General features: G+C 52.3%; 4 protein-coding genes and 2 long non-coding RNA genes across 13 annotated transcripts in view; 3 read left to right on the forward strand and 3 right to left on the reverse strand.

The window, feature by feature from the left end:
- NPRL3 (NPR3 like, GATOR1 complex subunit) overlaps window positions 1-370 on the reverse strand; it is a 43,906-nt gene extending 43,536 nt beyond the window's left edge. For 4 of the 7 annotated variants that reach the window (XM_071444355.1, XM_071444354.1, XM_071444353.1 and 1 more), the window contains exon 1: window positions 205-367. In XM_071444355.1, coding sequence (XP_071300456.1) covers window positions 205-322 — 118 coding nt within the window. In that variant the 5' untranslated portion in view covers window positions 323-367. Of the gene's footprint in view, window positions 1-204 lie in introns of all 7 variants that reach the window. The other 3 variants (XM_071444357.1, XM_071444356.1, XM_071444359.1) reach the window with 3 other exon arrangements.
- A 6,136-nt stretch (window positions 371-6,506) lies between these two features.
- Window positions 6,507-8,824, forward strand: LOC139598231 (hemoglobin subunit pi). The gene is made up of 3 exons (XM_071444372.1): window positions 6,507-6,818; window positions 7,784-7,988; window positions 8,561-8,824. Exons 1-3 carry the CDS (start codon window positions 6,724-6,726, stop codon window positions 8,687-8,689), a joined length of 429 nt encoding a protein of 142 aa, XP_071300473.1. The 5' UTR covers window positions 6,507-6,723; the 3' UTR covers window positions 8,690-8,824.
- Window positions 7,531-11,060, reverse strand: LOC139598233 (uncharacterized). Of its 2 annotated transcripts, none has more exons than XR_011681838.1 (2): window positions 10,764-11,060; window positions 7,531-8,048 (listed from the first exon to the last, which is right to left on the reverse strand). It is a non-coding gene; the product is annotated as an uncharacterized lncRNA (long non-coding RNA). The 2 variants fall into 2 exon arrangements; XR_011681839.1 differs by having other exon boundaries at window positions 9,253-11,060.
- A 54-nt stretch (window positions 11,061-11,114) lies between these two features.
- Window positions 11,115-12,018, forward strand: LOC139598232 (hemoglobin subunit alpha-D). Its single transcript, XM_071444373.1, has 3 exons — window positions 11,115-11,274; window positions 11,388-11,592; window positions 11,838-12,018. The coding sequence occupies exons 1-3, from the start codon at window positions 11,183-11,185 to the stop codon at window positions 11,964-11,966; spliced, it is 426 nt and encodes a 141-aa protein (XP_071300474.1). The 5' UTR covers window positions 11,115-11,182; the 3' UTR covers window positions 11,967-12,018.
- Window positions 12,019-14,034: 2,016 nt separating this feature from the next.
- LOC139598229 (hemoglobin subunit alpha-A) lies at window positions 14,035-14,874 on the forward strand. Its single transcript, XM_071444371.1, has 3 exons — window positions 14,035-14,192; window positions 14,341-14,545; window positions 14,647-14,874. The coding sequence occupies exons 1-3, from the start codon at window positions 14,098-14,100 to the stop codon at window positions 14,773-14,775; spliced, it is 429 nt and encodes a 142-aa protein (XP_071300472.1). The 5' UTR covers window positions 14,035-14,097; the 3' UTR covers window positions 14,776-14,874.
- A 5,025-nt stretch (window positions 14,875-19,899) lies between these two features.
- Window positions 19,900-22,036, reverse strand: LOC139598234 (uncharacterized). The gene is made up of 2 exons (XR_011681840.1): window positions 21,515-22,036; window positions 19,900-20,910 (listed from the first exon to the last, which is right to left on the reverse strand). It is a non-coding gene; the product is annotated as an uncharacterized lncRNA (long non-coding RNA).
- Window positions 22,037-22,213: the final 177 nt, after the last annotated feature.

The raw sequence follows: 22,213 nt of genomic DNA on the forward strand, positions 1-22,213 counted from the left end.
CCACAGAGTGTGAGGGGCACGGAGTGCCAGGTGAGGGGTGCCAGGCCCCCATAGACAATGTGAAGGATGTGAGGGCGGGTTCCGGGCCCGCAAGGGCGGTTTGAGGGGTCCGCGTGGGGTACCAGCCCCCCATGGGAGGATGCCAGGCCCCGGCGGAGGCTGCTGCGGGCGGGGGCAGCCGCAGCTCCCGGCGGCGGCACTTACTGTCCTGCGCGGCGGGGTGCTCGGCGCCGCGCTGGAACGGGAAGCGGAACAGCAGCTTGTTGCCGCGGCTGCCCGAGCTCACCAGGATCACGCTGATGGGGCTGGTGCTCTCGCCCATGCCGGCTCGGGCTCCCCGCAGGAAGGGCCCGGCCGCTGCGCCTTCCGCTTCCGCCGGCACACGGTGCGGCCGCCGCTACGGGCACCGGCGGGACAGCGCGGCCGGGACGCCTCTGCCCGGGACGGCTCTGACCGGGGCGGCCTCTGCTCGGGCCCTGCGCCCCACGGCTGCCCAATGCAGCCCAATGCCCTCAGTTCTGACCAGCATCTCATGGCCCCACAGCCTCATCCCCAGTACAACCCAGTGCTCCCAGTCCAGACCAGCACCTCACACACAGCCCCATCCCCAATATAGGCAAGTGCCCCCAGTTCTGACCAGCATCTCATGCCCCCACAGCTCGTTCCCAGTGCTCCCAGTTCATACCAGCACCTCTTCGGGGTAATACCCACAGCCACATCCCCGGTTATAACCAGCACCTCACACACAGCCCTGTTCCCAGTACAGCCCAGTATTCCCAGTTCAGACCAGCAGCTCACACACAGCCCCATCCCCAGTACAGCCCAGTGCCTCCAGTTCAGAGCACCAATTCACACACAGCCCTGTTCCCAGTACAGCCCAGTGCCTCCAGTTCAGAGCACCAATTCACACACAGCCTCATCCCCAGTACAGCCCAGTATTCCCAGTTCAGACCAGCACCTCACACACAGCCCTGTTCCCAGTACAGCCCAATGCCCCCAGTTCTGGCCTTACTTTCTCTCAATCACCCCAGTGTCCCATGGACACCACTCCCTGTTCCACACACTCCCAGTTTATTCCAGTGTTTCACATGCCTGCATCCAGCACCTTCCAGCTCTGCCCAGTGGCCCCAGCATGGCCCAGCACGCCCAGTTCAGCCCCATACCCAGAGAGTGCATGGTGGCCCCAGCCCTGGATCCCTCCACAGGGGCTGATGGATCCTGCACCACCCAATGCTGTTATTTGGCCACTTTGGAGCATTTGTGGCCTTTCAGATGGTTCAGTGAACTCCAGAACTTTCCTGAGAGCTGGTAACAAAGAGCAGTGAGGGCTCTTCATCTCCCCCACGCCCAGAACCCCCTGGGTTATCATCCTCATGGAAGAGTGAAACTGCCCAGGGCAGTGGTGGAATCACAACCCGTGGAAGTCTTAAAAAAACATGTGGATACGGCACTTTGGGACATGGTTTAGTGGTGGACTTGACAGTGCTGGGTTAACCTAACACCTTGGAGTGTGTGTGTCAATAGAGATTTTTCAAAGTGCACTCAGTTTGCCATGACTCTTCTCATGACACTTTCCCTCTTTTTTTTTCCACATCAGCAACTTTCTAATAGCAACAAGGAAGAAAAAAAGAGCTCCATAAAACAGTATTAAATAAGGAGGCCCATTGGTTATTAGAGTGGGAATGGAAATAAAGGAACACTGGGTAAAACCTGCTGCAATGCCTCTTTGGGACGTTTCAAACAGTTTTTTGAAATAACATTTCTGCCTTTCTAGAGCTAATTACACATGTGCTGCACACTGAGGGGAAGGGTAAATTAATTGTGAGAACAAAGGGAATTTGTTGTGGGTTGGAATGAGGCCATGGATGCTTTTTCCCTAATGGGAGAGGAACTGATCACCTCTCCTGGGTTTGCCATGGATAAAAGATGGGATGCAGGGGCTGAATGTGCATCTCCACCCTCCCTGTGCCAGCCTGGGTGCCACTGAGGGTGGATTTGCAGGTGGAGAATCCCTCTGTCCTCCCTTCCAGTCCCTCTCCATTCTTCCCCCATCTGGCAGTAGATTGCTTCCACCAGAGCTGCCAAATCCAGCGTGTCAATATTGCAGATGAATGATTGCAGAGGGCTTTTCCAACCTTACTGATTCTGTGACACCAGGGTGCCTGCAGGGGGGCAGCTGTGGAAGTCAGACCTGTGGGCTCCCCATGCTCATGGAAAGGCTGGCTTGGGCTTGTTGCTCATGTTCACTTCACAGCTCTGACACACCCTGCCTCATGGTTCCTGTGCTTTTACTCCTGCCTCTGCATTAGGAAGGTGACATTACTCCCCTGGCAGAAGTCTTGGTGCCTTCATATTTTTTTGTGTTTAAGTAAGATCAGAAGTTATCAGCAATTATATTTGAGGATGCCCTGGGGTTTTATGTAAATTCTTCTGTATTTCATTGCATTACTTAGATGCTTGGACACTCTGAGGTATCCCCACTCTGGGTTTTGCTCTGCAGTCCCCCCAGGGACACAGGGCAGAGGTGGGTGGCTGAAGAGGGAGATGAGCAGCCCCAGCAGGTTATAATCTGCAGGGCCATTCTGCACAAGGCCAGTGATAACAATTGAGCAAGAGAAGGCAATGCTGAGGGGAGAGACTTGTCCTGGGGTGATTAAAGACCAGTCGTGTTATCACAGCAGAGCACTCCTTGTACACCAGCACTGGGCTGTCATGTTAAAATTTCAGTGTGCTTGCTTCAAAATATAATTTTACTTTCTCAAATAATAAATTATAGGCCTATCTGTCATTCCCAGCTCTTGGACATTTAATTGTAGTTAGCCTTGCCATTTAAAGCAATGATTGCAAGTTCTTCAAGCCCTGGTAGGAAATCAAAGAGTAAAGCCAGGATTTAGACTCCACTTTCCAGACTTTCAAAATGTAATATGCCTCAAATATTTCAGAGTTAGAGCAGATAAATGTCCCTCCCTTATCCACAGAATTCTCCTTGAGGGGAAGGCAGTTCCTGTGGATAATACAGGCCCGTGGGGAAAGTTATCCCTGATCTCACAGTGATTCCATTCAATTGGATTTATAATCAGGGATGTTGGAAATTAGAATCCCCCTTTTACAATTAGCTAATAGGTCTGTTGCTTGCTTCTGCTGTTTAAAATGAGAAATTCTGGTAGCCGGCTTTTGGAACAGATTTTGGATTTAAAAAGACCTACATTAATTAAAAAAAAAATCCCCTTTGGTGATTTTCTGACAAAGATTCATGACCAGCCCAAAGGGTTGACATTCTGCAGTGGAGCTGTGGATCATCATGAGAAGCAGCAGCAAGAGAGGAAGGCAGGTTTGGTGGCGTTTCCCAGAGGATGTGTCTTCTCTACTGGCCCTGTGACAGAGGAACAGCAGCAATCATGTTGTCCAGCTCTTTGCACTCCTGAGGCCAGGACCCCTTGTCTCACTACCCCATGGGTAGCTGGAGCACTGGAATGAGGAATTTGGCTGAGAGGTTCATGCAGAGCTGGGTTATTTTCCATGTCACGTTGTGTTGAGGAGCAGACTTCTCCCACCAGGCTTGTTCCCACAACAATCCCCAGCACAGCCCTGATCCTGAGTGAGCAATGAGCTCCTTCTGGCAAACCACTGTCACATTTTGGCTGCTCTGGCATTTGAGATAGTGCAGAAGTAACTCTCAGAAAAATAATTCAAATTCCATAATGATTTCAGTGATGATGAATCCTCCTGTGCAGACATCACTCTGTGTGCACACAAACCTTAATCCTGCAGTCACAGAGAAGCAATGCCCAGGTTACACAGAATAGGAAGGAATCCTCATAGTCTGTGCCTTATCCCTGTGTTTATCTGGGTCACAGCTTGGTTGAGTAACCCCTGATTAAAAGCACTCTGACTGAGGAGAGCTTGGAGCACTGCCATGAACACAACACATAAGAGGCAGCACTTTGGGGAGGAGACAAAAACATTATGTAAATGGATATTTCACAACAGCATCTCTATTTTCAAAGTAAATTTTCTATGGGAAAACTGCAGGTTTTGGGAATGTGTGTAGCAAGGGATGATGAACACAGCCTCTCTTGGCACTGCCATGCATTTAGGTTGTATAAAGTTAAATGCCATGTTTTCCTTGCTTTGGCTCTGCCCATGCTGTCAGTGGCACTTTGAACTGGACACTGCACTGCTCTGCACCTGTGTAGCCAGAGTGAGCTCTGAGTTTTCAGGGGATGTGTATGGCACTATCAAAGGGAAGGTATACAAAGAGCCCTCTGATAATATTCCCTATGGTAAAACAATTGTCCCCCTTGTGTCTCAGATGTGTCTGCTTTCATATCCCCTCTTGAAGTGAGTGAATTACCCAGCCCATGGTCAGGAGGACTGAGGAGGAGCTGTGGCACTGAACACAATCTGAAATTAAATCCCAGAGGAGTTGTTGGCCTCCATGGAGGGGATGATAATTCAAGATTCCCAAACCCAGCCAGGCTTGCAGACTCTGGGGCCCTAAGTGCTTTGTGCCTCCCTTTTGGGAAAGCCCAAGGTTTATTCTAATTTGTGTGACAGATGGCACGCAGAGAAGCTTAAATTAGAGCCCAGTGCAGAGTAAAAGGGATGGGTCAGAGTCCTTCTGCAAGTGCCACTTGCCCCAGCAAAGTGGGGACACCAGAGGATACAGAAGTTGCTGTCTGACCCCATCCCTGGTTCTGACCCTGCCACTGGTTCATTCCCACCTGAGCCCAGGATGCAGTGCCAGAGGCACAGCCCAGGAGAGTGGTGTCTCTTTGTAGAGTATGGATCAACTCCTCCAGGCTATGGAGTCTGCCCAGAGAGGAGAGACCTCTGCCCATGTGACAGCACAGAAGAGATCCCTGCCATACACACACACACACACAGGGGTGCCACCTCAAACCCAGCACCTTTCCCACAGCACAGCACAGCTCCCTGTGGCTCCTGAGAGGCTCAGGGCACACTCCTGTGTGACACCTGTGCTCTGGTACAGGTATCCATAGGCTGGGCACCCCCAGTCCATGCACCACCCTGGGATCAGTATCCCTAGGAGGGTTTTCCCTTTAGCAGGATGGCCATGGCTGGGGAACACCCTCTGTGGCCGTGGGTAGTGCTGCTGTCAAATGCAGACACATCTCTGCCTGAGACACACCAACCTTCTCCACACAAGGGCTGCTTGGGCAGAGAACATTATCTGACCCCTCTGACTGCACCAGCCAGTGCTCTTTGCACAGCTGCCAGCTCTCAGTGGTGTCTGATGTCTGAGGCTGCTGTAGTTTATCAGCATGGCAAAGAGATTTACCTCTGCTTTATGTGCTGGCAGGATATTTACTCCCAGAGCTTCTGCAGCAACCATCTCCAGTAGGGTATTTCTTTGACACTTTGCCCACTTATCTGTGATTACAGACCTGTGCTGGTCTTTGTTTTGCTTGTTTGGTCCTGCACCCAGGCAGGGCCCATGCCCTGATGGTACCAGCCACCTGCTGTGGGACCAGGAGCTCTTGTGCATGTCCAGCACAACACAGCCAGCACTAACTGGAGTGCTGAGGGCTATTTTACAGTGCAGGGAACTGTTGCCCTGATTTTTAACGATTTTTCTAAGCTTTCTGATGTTTGCATTCTTGTATGTAACAAACTTTCTCACACACTTTATGTAAATAACTTATTGTTTTGCATTCTTTTATAGAAAAGAAGAAATTTGATAAACTGTTGGTTTATCCAGTGTCATTGGAGAGCTGGCACTGTCACCCTCCAATCCACTGTCACTTTTAGAAATCTATAAATATTAAAGTCAAAAATTTTAAAACTCTCTTTTACCTTGAAAAGAGCAGCATGTCTGCATCATATTATTTCGTGTTCTATAGTGAGGGAACAACTAACAGTAATATCACATCATTAGAAATCAAAGATGTGCAGTTTGAAGATTATAAAAAAAGAAATCTGACTGGGCTTTCTCACACACACACTTTTTTCTAGCACGATACTCAATTTCACAAACTCTCTATTCCTGTATCCAAAGTAATTCTTACTACCAGTGTTATCACAGGCAGCAATTGTGAAGTGAGTCCCTAATTCTTTGCAAGAGGCTGGCAAAGTGAAGTCCTGAAGCAAATGGCAAAATCTGCCATTACTCCACTTACTCTTAAAAAATCAAGATTTCATTTCTCCTCTGAGCTGCACTACAGATCTCCCAGCCTGTCCCTACCACTACCTACAAAGCATTTTATGTGAAATGTTACACATATGCTGGAAGTGGCTGGGTCAGAAAGGCCCAGAGTCCTGTGTTCACATCTGTGAACCAAGGGAGGAAATAAATGCAGATTCCTCTCCAGGCTCCTCTGTGCTGGAGCCCACACGCTCTTCAGCTTAGAGGTGTGTCCTAAAGCTTCATCAATGGAATTTTGCAGCATTATCTCTCTGCTCATGTATCAATACGTGTCCAGACAATTTCTTTGGGCCACACAGCTGCTAGGTTAAGAAGCAAGAAGCTGATAAGGCCAGCAGGCAAGGAGGACAGTGCGCTGACCCTTGCCAGGGTAGCCATTGCTTCTTGGGAGATAAGTGTCCCCCAGTCCACAGTGGGCCTCTGCAGTGACCAATGAGTGTGGACAGGCACCAAGGTCCTCTCCCCCCTTCCCCTTTATAACCAGGGCTGCCAGGGGGTGAGTCCAAACCTGCTCTGAGCAGTCACTGCAAGGGGACAGAGCCAGCAGCTCCTGCACAATGACGCTGACCCAAGCCGAGAAAGCCGCCGTGGTCACCGTCTGGACCAAGGTGGCCACCCAGGCTGATGCCATTGGGGCAGAATCACTGGAGAGGTAAGGCCCCAGCAGGCCTCCAAAGAGGGCTTTGCTGTTGGGATGCATCTCATGTAGAACTTGGGTGAGTGAGAGCAGGCTGGGACCAGGGAGACTTGACAAAGAGTTGTACTGTTTGATATGTAATCTTCAGGAGTTATAGCAGTGCTATTAAATGCTTCACAATCTAGCAGTAAACCATGATTTTTTTTAGCAATTTAATAGGGCTTTTTTTTTTCTCCTTATAGCCTTACAGAAGAATTCATAGCCAGAAGCACTGGTGAGGAATTCAAAGCCATTCATACTCAGTGTCCTAAACACCATTATCCCTGTTAGGGGATAAACTTGAAGTGGTTTATTGTACAAGTGATGCACTTTCTCTTACAGTTTTTATGCATTAAGAGAATAGCTGTCCACTAAATTCACTGGATGCTCAGTTTTCATTGTTCCAGTTGTTAGGTAACAAACTGTTAGGAAACAAGACAGCTGGACCCCCTGCATGAAGCATGGCACAGTAATTCAAAGTCCATACCAATTAAACAAGCTGGCATAAAAGGGTCTGGAGATTATCAGACATTTTTATGTTATTCAAAGTGATTTAAATGCTATTTACAGCTCAGTATAAAGTACTGTGATCCTCCTTTCAGGATTCTGAGTACCATTCATATAAATTCTTGTTTCTTCATTTTCATTTGAAGGTCCTGGAAACTTCGTTATAACATAATACAGGAAATTTGGTGACAAGTTGGGGCTTTTATTTATTAAAACAAAACCAAACAAAACCAAACCCATAACTACATTAAGTTTTTAGTAATTTTTAACACTTAATTCTTCTTTAGTAATTTTTAACACTTAATTCTTCTCTAGACAGATAAACCTGCTGTCTAATTTGCATGTGCTGCAGAAGGTTTACTCTGCACTTGTTCTGAGGTTTTACTATCTCATACCATTTTTCTGCTGACCCTGTTCCTCATGTTCTCCTCCAGGCTTTTCTTCAGCTACCCCCAGACAAAAACCTACTTCCCTCACTTTGATCTGAGCCAAGGCTCAGCTCAGCTCCGTGGCCACGGCTCCAAGGTCATGAGTGCCATCGGGGAGGCTGTGAGGAACATCGATGACATCCGCAAGGCTTTGGCCAAGCTCAGCGAGCTGCACGCTTACATCCTCAGGGTGGACCCCGTGAACTTCAAGGTGAGCGAGCACAGAGACTTTCAGGGGTGGAAAGGTGGTCCTGCCATCACAAAGATGGTCCTGCCATCATGAAATTAAGAGACCACGGGTCATGTGGGCTAATGGCAGCTTCATCCCTGACTGTGCTGGCTTCTCATACAATTTTTAACCTGAGATTGGGTGTTTTAATGAAAGTTCTGGCCCAGTGCAGGCAAAGAGCTCCTCAGGGAGCTCCTGTGGTTTGTGTTAGACAGACTCAAATCTCTGCTGGTTTTGCTGTAATTCATGAATCTGCTTCACACATCAAGCTACATCACCTGTCTTGAACAAAGTTTTAACAAATTATAAACAGTCCCATTTTGTTGCACTTGAGGAAGGAAAGGGCACATGGAAGAGGGAGGGGGATCAAGCAGTGCCTTTTGCCCTATAAAAAAGACAACTGTGCTTCTTCACTCCCATCTCAGGCAGCAGCACTGCCTGGTTGGGACATGTAGCTGTCATCCCCAAGCACCCTGGGCCCAAGGTCCATTGCAGACCCCTACACTGATACCTGGCACTCACTGTGATGGATTTCATGCTGCTTTCCCTTACAGCTGCTTTCCCACTGTATCCTGTGCTCCGTGGCTGCCCACTATCCCAGTGACTTCACCCCAGAAGTTCATGCTGCGTGGGACAAGTTCCTGGCCAGTATTTCCTCTGTTCTGACGGAGAAGTACAGATAAATCACCTCAAGAGAGGGAGAGGGAGGCCCATCCACAGCCCAGCCCTGCTGCCAGGCTCTGGGATATCACCCCATCCTGGGCAGCTCTTTAAATCCCTGCTGCAGGGGCTCAGTCATCTGCAAAACCAATAAATAATTCAAATGTGAGCTATGGTCTCTGTGCTTTCTTCTCAGTATGTTCTGCCCACACCTGACTGTTCAGGCAGGGGTGTTCTGAAACGTCTACACAATATGGAGGGGGAAATATTAAACTTTAGAAACTCATGTACTAATTCATACACTAATGATCTCTTACTAATTCATGTGCCAGTTCAGTGGGTATAACATAACATAACACAACATAATATAACATAACATAACATAACACAACATAACATAACATAACAACATAAACATTCAGTGGGAGCAACAGTGGGAGCAGAAGCCCAGAGTGGGCTGGAGCCCTGGGACTGCAGCTGCTCACCGAGGTGTATCTGCCATAGTCTGTCTCCAGGCTGACCAGGAAAGATCTTTTACCCTGCTAGGACCCATCCAAAACCCATCCCAGGCTGTTGGGAACCAAACCTGCATTGCAATGCAGTGCATTGTCCTCTCATTGTGCCTCTCTCCATGGGGTAGGGATGTGGTATCTGATGTGTTTCTTCTGTGGGATAACCCCATTGTGCAGCCACTGCACCCCAGCTGCCCACTCACCTCCCCCCTGCAATGGGATGAGGTGAAGGGCAAAGGAAGATAAAAGCAAGAAAAATTGGGGGTCAAGATCAAACAAACACACAGAAATAATTGTTTAGTAATTGAAGACTAAGTGGAAGTACAAGGAAGAAAACCAAACAGGGGATGCAAAGGCAATCCCTCACCACATCCCATAGGCCAGCTGATGTTCAGCCAGTTCATGAGCAAAAACCATAAATAACCCCCCTAAAATTCCTTCAGACCTCTTCTTTTCCCTTTCATTGCTGAGCACGGTGTTATATGGCATGAAATACCTTTGATTAGTTGGGCCTATCTGCCTGGCTGTGTCCTCTCCCAGCACCTCAAAATGCATTCCCCGGGCGGGGGCAGAGTGAGAAGCAGAGACAGTCTAGATGCTGTGCAAATGCTGCTCACACAAAATCTGGAACATCAGCCTTTTACTGGGGCAGTTTGGCCAAAAACCTGAAGCACAGCACCATGTTAGCTCCTGTCTCAGAGACTTGTGGCATGAAACAGTGGGTGGAAAGCCTTCAGCCTGCTCTGATGGCCACCCTGAGCCAGCACTGCACGTGGCAGTCCTCGTCTCATCCATGGAATTTAGGGACTGTGCTTGGACAAGGGGGAGGAAGGTGATGTGAAAGCTCTCAGGCCATCAAATGGCTCCAAACATCTAAATGTCACCACAGCAGCTTTTAAAGCTTTCTGCATCCATTGGTGTCAGGTAACCTGGAGGTTTAAATCCATGACTTATGTGCTAGGTCAGCATCTGGCGTGTCCCTTACCCCGTGTTTGCACCAACTCCTTCCTGCAGAGACTGAGAGAAGGATGTAAGAGTCAGAGGAAATGGCCTCAAGCTGTGCCAGGAGAGGCTTAGGTTGGATATTAGGAAAAATTTCTCCACTGAAAGCCTTGTCAGGCACTGGCACAGGCTGTCCAGGGCAGTGCTGGAGTCTCTGTCCCTGGAGGGATTTAGCAGATGTGTAGATGTGGCTCCTGGGGACCTGGTTTAGTGTTGGCCTTGGCAGTGCTGGGGGAATGGCCAGCTCGAGGATCCTAGACACCTTATCAACATTAATAATTCGATTATTCTAACATACTGCTCTTGTATGACCAGACACCATGCGGCCTGAAGGAGTTCCCAGCATTTATGGGGAGAGGCAGGAGCACACCTTGGGGTGGGAAGAAGGGAAGGAGTCCAAGACTGACAAGCATCACAGGATGGACTTTGGGAAAACCATGAACCCAAAGAGGAGGCTGTTCCCTGGCTGGATTCTCTGGGAAGGCCTGTCCATGGCTCCTACCCAGAGACCATGGGACTTGGGGCAGAGAGGGGCTGGCTGTGCCAACGTCTGGAGGGGACATGGGACACTTGTGGGACCTACCTCAACACCCTCAGAGCCAAGGAGGACCCTGGCCCATCTGTGAAGAATAATGGATCACAATAACAGGTTTGAGGACGTGCCAGCCAGGGTGGACAAGGCTGTGGCACCCCTGGGACATGCCTGGGGCTGCTGCTGTCCAAGAGGCAGCCTGGAAAGGTGCTGCCCCCTGCCCCATTTGGTGTTGGGCTGGTGCAGTGGGGCAGGACGGGCAGCCGGGGCCCCCAGGGGCCTCCTTAGGGTAGGGCCCCCCCCGAGGCATCTGGGGCCCCCCAGGCAGTGCTGCAGCCGCTCCCAGGGCCCGGCCATCCCCCCGCCCCTCCGTGTGATAAGATAAGGCTGGGTGGAGGTGCCAGCAGCTATAAAAGGCGTCCCTGCAGTGCTGCTGCCACCGATCCCTGGCCACTCTTGCAGCCGCCACCATGCTGACCGCCGAGGACAAGAAGCTGATCCAGCAGATGTGGGGAAAGCTGGGGGGCGCCGAGGAGGAAATCGGAGCCGAGGCCCTGACAAGGTACAGACCTGGGGACCCCATGGGAGAGGGGACAAGGGGGTGGGAGCCCCACGGAGGGGCCGGCGTGGTGGGTCCAGCTGGGGTCAGCCCCACTGACTGTCCCACTCTGCCAGGATGTTCTGCTCCTACCCCCCGACCAAGACCTACTTCCCCCACTTCGACCTGTCCCCGGGCTCTGACCAGGTCCGTGGCCATGGCAAGAAAGTGGTGGCTGCCCTGAGCACTGCCATCAAGAACATGGACAACCTCAGCCAGGCTCTGTCTGAGCTCAGCAACCTGCACGCCTACAACCTGCGTGTGGACCCCGTCAACTTCAAGGCAGGCAGGGGGAATGGGGAATGGGGAATGGGGACAGGGATCAGAATGGGGGGACAGGGAGCAGGGGATGGGGAATGGAGACTGAGGGGCAGGGAATGGGGCACAGGGATCGGGATGGGAACCGGGGGATGGAGGACAGGAGACGGGGGAGGGTGGACAGCAGGGGATGGGGTACAGGGGGTGTGGGACCGGGATGGGGACATGGGGGCTGGAGTGGCGGTGCTAAGCCCCGTTTTTCCTTGCAGTTCCTGTCGCAGTGCTTGCAGGTGGCGCTGGCTACCCGCCTGGGTAAGGACTACAGCCCCGAGGTGCACTCTGCCGTCGACAAGTTCATGTCGGCCGTGGCCAGCGTGCTGGCTGAGAAGTACAGATGAGCTGTCAGCCGTGCCTGTGTACCATCAATAAAAAAAAGATTCTTTTGCTGCAGCAACGCGTCCGTTTGTGCCGGGGCCGGGGGCTGGGCCGGGCTGGAGTGTGGCGGTGTTCCCGATGGAGGGAGGGGGCTGCGGGTGGGGTGGATGAGGTACGGGAAGGGCAGCACCAGCCCTGGGCTCCCTGGGTGTCCCCAGGGCCCTGCTGGCTCCCAACCCTCCCCAGCACGGGATCCAGCTGATGGCAGCATCAGGGAGTGAAGCTGTGCCTACAATCCTCCAGGGAGCAGGGCGAAGGCTGTGCCAAATGTGATCCTTGCATTCCCCTGAAGGATTCCTGGGAGGTGATAGGGGTGTAGGATAAATCCTGCCTGTCTCCATCTATCAAGATGGCTTTTTAAGGCTTTATTAGGAGTGCTGCAGGAGCTAAGTGCTTGCATGAGCTCCAGAAGCAATCTGAGAATTCATGAAGTGAAAAAAGTCCACCGCAGACCATTAAGCACAAAGACTGTTCTGGGACTCAAGCTCCTGAACCACAAATCCCAGTCAACTGCCAGGGAAGAACCTCCACACCTGCCCCAGGTGTCTGCTCTTCCCCTGGGACCTGGGCAGGGTAGGAATGGGATGGGCAAAGCTGCAGTCCAATATAGGGACACTGGTTTCAGGACTTTGGAGCCTGAATTTTAAAAGAATCAATGATCACAGGTGAAGGGCTAAATTAGAGATACTAAATTAGCCCTGGGTTTGCTCTGTGCTGTGACACCAGAGGGAGGAGATGAGATCCTGCAAGAGAGAGATGCCTGAGTGTCCAGGTGTAGGCAGGAGGCAGGTGGGGGCATGCAGGGACCCTGCCTGCTCACAAACAGGCCTGGCAGTCCCTGAGCGTGGCAGCACCTGCAGGTGAACCCACAGCACTTGTGCTCCATCCTCAAACACACCCCAGTCCACATCCCAGTGGGCTCATGTGCATTTACACCCGTTTGTTTTTGTGACACCAGTCTGAAGGGCTCTGCTGCCTTGGCAGCTCTCCCCATGCACACACATGCAGCAGACACTGCCCTGCTGCTGCTGCTGCTGCTTCCCAGAAAATCAGCCCCCCAGCCCTCCCTCCCCACTCTGAAGCGGTGCCAGACCAAGCTAATCTCCCCCAAACACAAATGATAAGAACCTCAGCCATGGAGGAAACACGGGCGTGAGCTGTCACTGCTGGTCTGCGCCACCTGCCGAGCCCACCGTGAGCTCTGCAAGCCCCCTCACCCTCCCTGCCTTCCTCACCACCCTCATCTTCCTTGCCCTTGTTACATTCCTCATCATGCGGAGCACACGGGGCTCACCACAGACCACAGAGCTCCCTGGTATCTTCCCAAAGCTATTGCAGTGCCCAGTGCTGACCCCGTGGCTCTGCCCAGTGTCCCCCCTGCCAGATGTCAGGGTCCCCAGTGCCCCAGAGCAGCAGGGCAGTGCAGGACAGGGGCTGGGGCAGGGCAGCTCCGGGCTCTGCTGGCCTGGCAGTGCCTCGAGGAGCAGGGGCTGCAGAGAGCACACACTGTGGGGTGGTTGGGGCACACGGGTGTGGGGTGTGCAGAGGAACCAGAGCAGGGAGTGCAGAGGGGCAGCCGTGCACAGGGAGGTGTTGGACGGCAGAGGGCTGAGCAGGGACAGCACAGGGTGTGCAAGGACGCGCAGGTGGCAGCTGGCAGTGCCTGGAGGGGCAGTGTGTGTCCTGGGGCAGCTCGGGGGGTGTGTGCAGGCTGCTGGATGGTCAGGCTGTGCATGCAAGTGCACACGGGGCTGTGTGGGGATGTGGGGCACAGACTCCCCCACGCTGCTGTGCCAACACCCGGCCAGAACACATCCAGGCTGTGCCAGTCCCATGCCAGGGGACACACACGGGCTCCTCCGCCAGTGCCAGTGCAGACCCTAACCACAACCCATGCCAGCCCGGGCACCGGTGCCGGTGCCGGTGCCGGTGCCCGGGCGGAGCGGAGCGGGGCGGGGAGGGCAGGGCGGGCGGCGGCCCCGCCTGGCCGGGGTCCAGCACCCCCGGGCCGGGCGGAGCCCCAGCACCGCATATAAGGGCGGCGGCGGGCAGCGGGGACACCCGTGCTGGCGCTGCCGACTCGGAGGTGACACCATGGTGCTGTCCGCCGCAGACAAGACCAACGTCAAGGGCGTTTTCGCCAAAATCGGCGGCCAGGCCGAAGAATATGGCGCCGATGCCCTGGAGAGGTATCGTGGTTCTTCCCTGTGTGACCCTCTCTCTTCTCTCCAGCCCCGACTCCCTCGCATCTGCCCCCTCTTGTCGCCATCCGCAGCTGTCGCTGTGCTTTGCCACCTTGTCCTGTCTCACCTGTCTCTGAACCCCTTTGTTCTGCAGGATGTTCGCCACCTACCCCGCGACCAAGACCTACTTCCCCCACTTCGACCTAGGAAAGGGCTCTGCCCAGGTCAAGGGGCACGGCAAGAAGGTGGCGGGCGCCCTGGTGGAAGCTGTCAACCACATCGATGACCTTGCTGGTGCCCTCTCCAAGCTCAGCGACCTCCACGCCCAAAAACTCCGTGTGGACCCTGTCAACTTCAAAGTGAGTGTCTGGGGAGGGGTGACCAGCCCAGCTTCCCTCCTGCACCTCCTGGCTACTCCCTTGCCTCATGCCCTTGCTCACCACATCGTTTTGCCTTCCAGCTGCTGGGCCAGTGCTTCCTGGTGGCGGTGGCCACCCGCAACCCCGGTCTCCTGACCCCTGAGGTCCACGCTTCCCTGGACAAGTTCCTGTGTGCCGTGGGCACCGTGCTGACTGCCAAGTACCGTTAAGGCGTGTGCTGTGGCCAGAGCTGGAGCCAACACCCCACCAGCCCTCCGACAGCCAGCAGTCAAATGTTCTGAAATAAAATCTCTTGCATTTGTGCTGCAGCCCCGGTGTCCTGCTCTGTGTGCTGCCCGCGGGAAGGGAGCGGGAGGGATGTGCTCTGGGGGTCTGAACTGGAGGTTTCCCCATCAGGTGGGTACATGCAGGAAATGGGCTCTGGTTTTGCTGTCCCTGAGAGGAGGCAGAATCTGGGGGTGGTGTCCAGCAGGCAGACACTGCCTTGCTGCCGTGGGGCTCTGGGAGGAAACAGAGCATTTCTAGGCACCAGTGCAGGGGAGAGACTCATGGAAGATCTGGGGCTCCCTGCAGCTCCAGGCTGTCCCACCAGAATTCCACACTGGGATCCCCTCGTGCACCACCAGCCCTGGGCACCTTTGTTCAGGACAGAGCTGGAGGACACCTTCTCCTGAAAATCTACACAGGAGTACAGGGGCTCCTGGCACCTGTGACCCTCTGCCTGGCAGCAGAGTGGGAATGGCCTGAGGACCTCCCTGTGCCAGGACATCTTTCCTTGCACGCCCAGCACGCAGGGCTGTGCAGAGGTGCAAGACTTCTTCTGCCTCCACCAAATGGCCCATAGCTGGGTGTCACTGTGGAGGGGTCCTGGGGAGCTCCAAGGGGAGCAGATGGGGCTCAGCTCCAGATCCAGCAATGTGGGGAGGTGTCAGGGCCCCACAAAAAGGAGCCCAGGAGTTGTGCTGGTGTCTGCACCCCCCAGGCCTTATCGCAGCCCACAGCAGGGTGGCCATGGTGGGGGCTGATAAAGGAACGTGTGGGCTCTCCTCCAGCTGTGGGTGTGGTGGGAGACTGGGCAACAGATAGTCCCAGGAGGCTACAACCTGCCAGGTGCTGAGTAAGGGCTGGGAGGTCCTTAGTGAGGAGGGGAAGGATCAAGGAAGCCCCAGGGTGGCTCACAAAGCCAGCCAAGGTTGCCACAGGCTCCTCTGATCCTTGGCACTGGCAAGGATGGCCTCTTCCATAATCCCATGGCCTCCAGGCGCTGTCAGTGAATGCACAGAGACAGGAGAAACTCCAATAACTCCAAAGAGAGGAGGAGGCTCTTCAGGGTCTCTTCTGCAAAGCACCACAGGTGTTATGAGCCCACACACCCTCTGTACCTGAGCACAGTGAGGAAGGGAGGAGAAAGCCAGTCAGGGCATCACTGGCCAATCTCTACCTTTGTATGGAGCAGGTGTTGGAGCAGCTTCCACCCTTCCAGCCAGGAACATCACCCAGGCACAGCTGTAGCACAACTTCCTGGGGATGTCATGGAGAAACAGCATACGGTGGGGACTCAGGGCACACAGGTGTGCAAGGAGGTGTGAACTGGTGTGGAAAGCGTTGGGAAGGGCCAACATCAAATCCAGCACGGACTTGGACTCCTCCAGACCCAGCCACTGAGGGCCCTCATGGTCCCCAGCATGGTGGGTACAGGAGAGAAGGTGTGAGAGCAATGTGGGGACAGTGTGTATGTGAGGGGTGAGAGCTGTTCCCAGCTTGCTTCAGCTTCTGACTTTCCTGAGCCGTGCTGTGACCTCAGGCAGGACACTCGGGTGGCAGTGGCAGTGTCCTGCCTCTGCAGCACTTTGCCAGGGCTCTGCCTGGCCGGGGAACCACTGAGCTCGTGTTGTCCCAGCCGTTTGTCCCTGCTGCCACAAGATGGGGACCTCAAGCCGTGGTGCTTTATCGGGGCCAGCCAGAGGGCTGGGAGAAGCAGGGCTGCCAGCCAGGGCTTCCAGCCAGCCCCACATCCCCAGGGCTTTGGGGACACTGCTGCCAGCTTGGAGGGGGGTGCAGGACCCTTCCCCATCATTCCCTGTGCCCTGCTGAGAGTTCCAGCCCCGAGCCCCCCTGCTCTGGCTCAGAGCACAGGGGTCCCCTCACTGGGCATCCCTTGGTGGCCGTGGCTGTGTCCCAGCCCTGTGGGACACTCACACTGACCACAGCTTGGCACTCCCTGAGCTGGCATCCCTGCCCAGCTGCCTCAGGACCCACCAGCCACACAGCAGCCATGATCTGGAGCACAGCAGGGCAAATATTCACCTGGTGCTGTCCCAGGCTGGTTTTGCAGCTGGCATTGCTGCAGCTCCAGTGCTGAGGAGAGAGTTGGAGGCAACTCCTGCATTGCCACAGCAGCAGCAGCAGCCTGAAACAGCCCCAGATGACACTGGGGAGGTGGATTTGGACACAAAGCCCTCTGATCCAGGCATGGCAGCCCTCAGGAAGCTGAATCACACCAGGCAGCTTCAGCAGAAGAAAGAGGATGAGTATCTCCAGGTCATGCCTGCTTTGATGTCTCCACTCTCTGCAGGCCTTGCTCAGCTCTCATTCATTCTTGATGGACAAAGCACCCAGGGTTCAAAGATACCTCCAGTGTTCTGCTCTGTGGTGACACCAAGGCAAGTGGCATCTCAGAGCTCATTTTTATTGAGAGAGGAGTTAAACAACATCAGGAAATGAGCTTGATGGTAATGACTTACCCCATCACAGGACTTCCACCAGGCTCTTGAGGGGCTGCCAACAGCATTGTCCAGATAGGTTGGATTCTAATCTTATTATGTTGGCTAGATAGTCATGTCCCTAAGGAGTGTGTCCTGGAGAGAGACACAGAAACACACACTCCTGGAGGAGGTCAAACATCCTAGGGGAGTTTAACAGGAATTCTCCATGAATTTTCTATCTTCCCAGTAGCAAGGGGGATCTTGCAAACAAGCAGTGGGAAGATAGAGAATTAATTCCTCACTGGAAGCTGATCTTAGGGGATCAGGTGAGAGATCCTCTTGCTGGAATGAGGAGGGAAAACATCATGTGTTTTACAGCCTGTTCTTGTTTGTGCATCCCATATTGGAATTCAATATGGCAATAGTGTAACCCATGAGTGGTGCAGCCAATAGGTCTTCTGCTTCTTTGCTGTGTATTTGGACAGCCAGTCTTTCCTAAATGTCAGATCTTTCCTGCTGAAAAAAGATTTTTCTTCCCTGATTTGTCTGAATTCTTTTGAATTTTAAGCCAGTGCCTACAGCCCCTCCAGCTCAGGAACATCTGAGAACTTAATAAGGATGTTCTCCACTACAAAACAAGTTATTGGTGACAGAACAGTAAATAATGATGGTAAACAAAAAACTGGAATCTGTTATGGAAGGAAAACAGACTCATCTGAAAGGATTCATTCTTGGCAAAGGACATGATTATTACTCATCTCTTTCTTTGATTAAAAGTCCCACTGTTTGCTTTGGGTTTTTTTTTACTTGAACCCAACTGTTTTGTGGTTCCTTGGTTTCCTCCTTTTACCCTGCTAACAATAAGAGACACTAAGGTCTTGTTCCTGTGACCCCATCCCCCTCCCTCTTTTCCCAGAGATATTGAATGTTTGGAGGTGGCTTCCATCAGTTTTTGAGGTAGAGGGGATTTTTTTTCCTCAGGAAAGCAATCTGAAAATAAGGAATGATTGAAATATACTTTAATTCAAACTTTTTGGAATCCTCCCACCTCCTCCACTGGCTGTTTTGCCAGTGGAAAAAGGAAAAGTGGTAGAAGACAGAAAATGAGCATTGATTAGATTTTGACTACAGAGATGGAAATTGAATAGAAATGCAAAATCTTTCTTCCTGCTGGTTGCTCTGTCTTCCTACCACACAGCAACCACCTGGGAGATCTGATTTTGCTTGGAGCTGAGATGTAGGCAGTGCTCTGCTGGTGACATCAGTGCTTCCTCTCTCCTTGTGTTGTTTTTCTGCATTTTTCAGCAGCAGGAGATGTCATCTGGGGAGGGCCCAGCTTTGGTTGTGTTCCTCCAGCTCCCACACAAGCAGTAACAGCAATTCCAGAGGCTGCATTCCTGCCTGTTACCTTCAACATCTGTCTGTTGGCCTGCTGCTGCTCATGAATTTGCTCTACCTTTTATAAACCTGCTGATCCTATTTGTTTCCACAACCTCCTGTGGCAGTGAGTTCCAGAAGTTCATTCTCCCACCTGCTCCAAATAAAGTCCTTTTTACCCATTTAAAATCAATCTAGCAGGCTGATCAATGGCCTCTAACTCTCATCATGCACCAGGTCCACATTCTCTTTATGATTTTGTAGGGCTGGCATGTTTTGCTCTCCAGAGAAAAATCCCAGCCTCCCCAGAACCCCTTTGTATTGCAGCTACCCCATCCCCTTGATCTCAGTTGCCCTGCTCAGGGCTGTAAATCCACAATGTTCTCACATCCTAAGATATCCTGTTGCCATAGGACAAGGGGTGATGGCTTCAAACAAAGAGATTTGATTTAAATTAGATGTAAAGAAGAAGTTTTTACAGTGGGGGTGGTAAAACATTGGCACAAGTTGCTCAGAGAGGTTGGGATGCCCCATCCCTGGAAACTTTCAAGACCAGGGCTGGATGGGGCTCTGAGCAACCTGACCCAGTGGAAGCCATCCCTGTCCATGGCAGAGGTGATGAACTACACAACCTTTAAAAGTCCATTCCAACCCAAATTATGCCATGATTATAGGATTCCATGATCAGAGGCCAGACCTGCACAGATGTGGGTGCACCAAGCTGTTACACAACAGGCAGGAGATGCTCTCTTTGTTATTTTGCAAGCCCAAGCCCTTCCTGATGTCACCACTGTATTTTTTTTTTTCTCTGCACATCAAGGCTACAATTTTGGCAAACCATCAGTGAGGACTCTAGCATCTTTTTCCTGAGCTGTAATAGCCAGTTTAAGTTCAGCCTCCTCTGTTTTAGATCACATTTCCCTATCCAGGTCACCCTCTTTATCTACACAGAAAGGATTGACCTTCTGTTTTTCCTTTTGTGAGTAACACTGAGAGCTGCACATAGCAAAGTTCCACAGAGTACATCAAATATCCTTTCAGCAGCCTCCTGCAGTGATGGAGCATCATTTGACTTTTCTGTCCAAAGCTAAAACTGTGCAACTCTAACAGCAGAGTTTTGGTCTCTAATCCTGGGGTACAGTTCCTCGTTATTCTCTTCCTTCCCCTGTCACAGTGACTTCAAGTCAAGCTGCTGGGTGGACACAATTCAATGCAGATCTAGCTGAAAATAGTTAAAACAGAGTTTTCCAGTCAGTGACACTTTTTTTATTCCTTGCACTAGGATCAAACAGAGATAGGGGAGCAGACTGTGCCAGCTCTGTGCTCTCCAGAGACCTTTGCACATGGCCAGGAGGATCCCAGCTATGGATTTATGGAAAGCAATACAGCAAAATGTGCATTGCAGCTGCTCATCCAGAAAGCTTTTAGACATCCCTCAATAGCTGAGCAGCTCAGTGCCTTTATTAATAGTAGAAATGTATTTATCAAAATTCATGGGTCAGCACTGTTAAAGCTCCATAAATCCAATTTGCACAGGCCACCATTATTTATTTTTCCAGGTTGTTGCCTCAACCTGGAAAAGGGATACTTCCAGTATCCAATCCAGACTTCTCCACAGGCTTGTTTGAAGCACTGTAGGAAACACACTCTCCAGAACAGGGTCTTCCTCTTTTGTCTGACTTCCTGATGTGAAGGGCTGTGTTCAGGACTCATGGACCACAGAGCAGGCAGCAGAAGCGGTGAGCCCTGACCATCACAGGGACACCGACACCACTTTCAGAGCGTCACTGACTCAGACAGAAGCCCTGACCCCAGCACAGCCACGGTTCCTGAGGCTGCAGCACAGACAGGATCCCCTGTGTGATTTTCTGAATCCTCTGGGCTCTTGATGCTGTACAGGATGAGGCAGATGCTACTGCAGCTGTACCTTCTGCCTGGCTGCAGGTCTTTGTGATGCACTGACTGGGCAAGTGGAGGAAGCTTCAGCTTCTCCAGCTCCAGCTTCAGCCCCAGCTCCAGCTCTGCAGCCAAAGGAGACCCTGCCTGGCCCAAACTCACCCCTTCTGAGGCTGCAAGGCTGCTTAGCCAAAGGGAAAAGGAGCAGCCCAGACAGTCACTGAGCCAATGACAACATTTGCACGTCCCCATGTGTTTGGAGCAGCTGTCACTCTGGAGGTGGCATGTCCTACAGCATCCATCCACACAGTTACAGGGAACACTGGAATGCTTCTCTTGGGAACAAGCATCTCCAAGGGACCCAAGCTGTGAAAAAAAATAGATATTGTAACACATTGTGGATCTGACTCTGCATTGTGTTAGATAAGCTTAATTTATGCTCAGGTCTTTGACTTTTTTTTTTTTCTCTTTTAAGAGGAAAATAACTAGAAATGGCATTTCAAGAAAGTAATTCATAAGTGCTGATTGGAGATGAGCTGATATCTTTAGAAGTGGAGCTGAAGGCTAAATTAATGTAGAATGGGGACAGAAGGGTTTATTTGTTTTTCTCTTAGAAGGAGAGCTCTGAAAATCCAAGGATAGTATCACACAGGGGCAAAGGGAAATGAACCAGCAGTGAACAAATTGAAGCTGGAAATTAGCAGAATAGTCTTTTCCCATCCCTTGAACTTTATGTGCTCAGCTTGTGGACTGACTTCAGGGAAGTCTTCTCCTAAATCAGATGAGGACATTGCCAGCTTTGAGCACACAGCCTGCTCTGACGGGGATTTTGGTGGTGTCAGAGCTCCTGGAAAATGGCAGGCACTTCCCCAGGGGATTTCCTTCCCATGCCCCAAGAATTTATTACAAAGAGTAAAGTCTTGTGATAGCAAGCAGCAAAGACTTTGAGCTCCAGAAGAAGAAACTCCACCTCCAGGGAGCTCGTGGCTGACTGGAAACAGCTCTGAAGTCCTCAGCTAAGGAGGACTTGACCGGTGAGGGAGTGGTGGGATTTTTGCCTGAGCGAGGACTTCGAGATTGTCCCCAAGCTGCATTATTTCCGCTGGGGAACACATCAGACGTATGCCAAGGAAAACGCAGGTAAAAGAAAATCCTTGACTCTTTTGAAATCAGCTGGAAAATCAGAGAATGACTTGACCGTGCCTATGAAAGCCACATCTCCCGCGAGTCCTATGAACATGGCAGGTCCGTGGGAGCAGAGAAAGCAACGGGCTTTGCAGAAACGAGCATTAAATCACCCATCAGCTGAAGGGCTGAGCCTCCGCAGTGATTCCCGTCTGAGCGGGGGCATGGTGGGCTGCCCGGTCACGACCGAGCCATGCGCGTGTTTGTGATTCCAGCTTCAACTGATCTCCAAGTACCCAACTACCACCTTCCCCGGCCTTCCCGGCGCTCAGAAGCGCAGCCGGGAGCCGCACCGGCACCGTGTCCGGGATGCTCCGACCCGACGGGCGCATCCCGGGGCTCGCAGGACGGGGCGGAGCGGGGCCGTGCGGGGCGGTGCGGGGCGGGGCCGTGCGGGGCGGTGCTCCCCGGCGGCAGCTGCGGCCCCGCGGGCAGCCCAGCCCCGCTCCGTCGCTCCGGTGCGGCGGGGGGCGGGCCCGGGGCG

The sequence above is a fragment of the Agelaius tricolor genome, unplaced genomic scaffold (assembly GCF_023055355.1).
Source record: "Agelaius tricolor isolate 1412-34295 unplaced genomic scaffold, bAgeTri1.0.p SCAF_19, whole genome shotgun sequence".
NCBI classification, from domain to species: Eukaryota; Metazoa; Chordata; class Aves; order Passeriformes; family Icteridae; genus Agelaius; species Agelaius tricolor.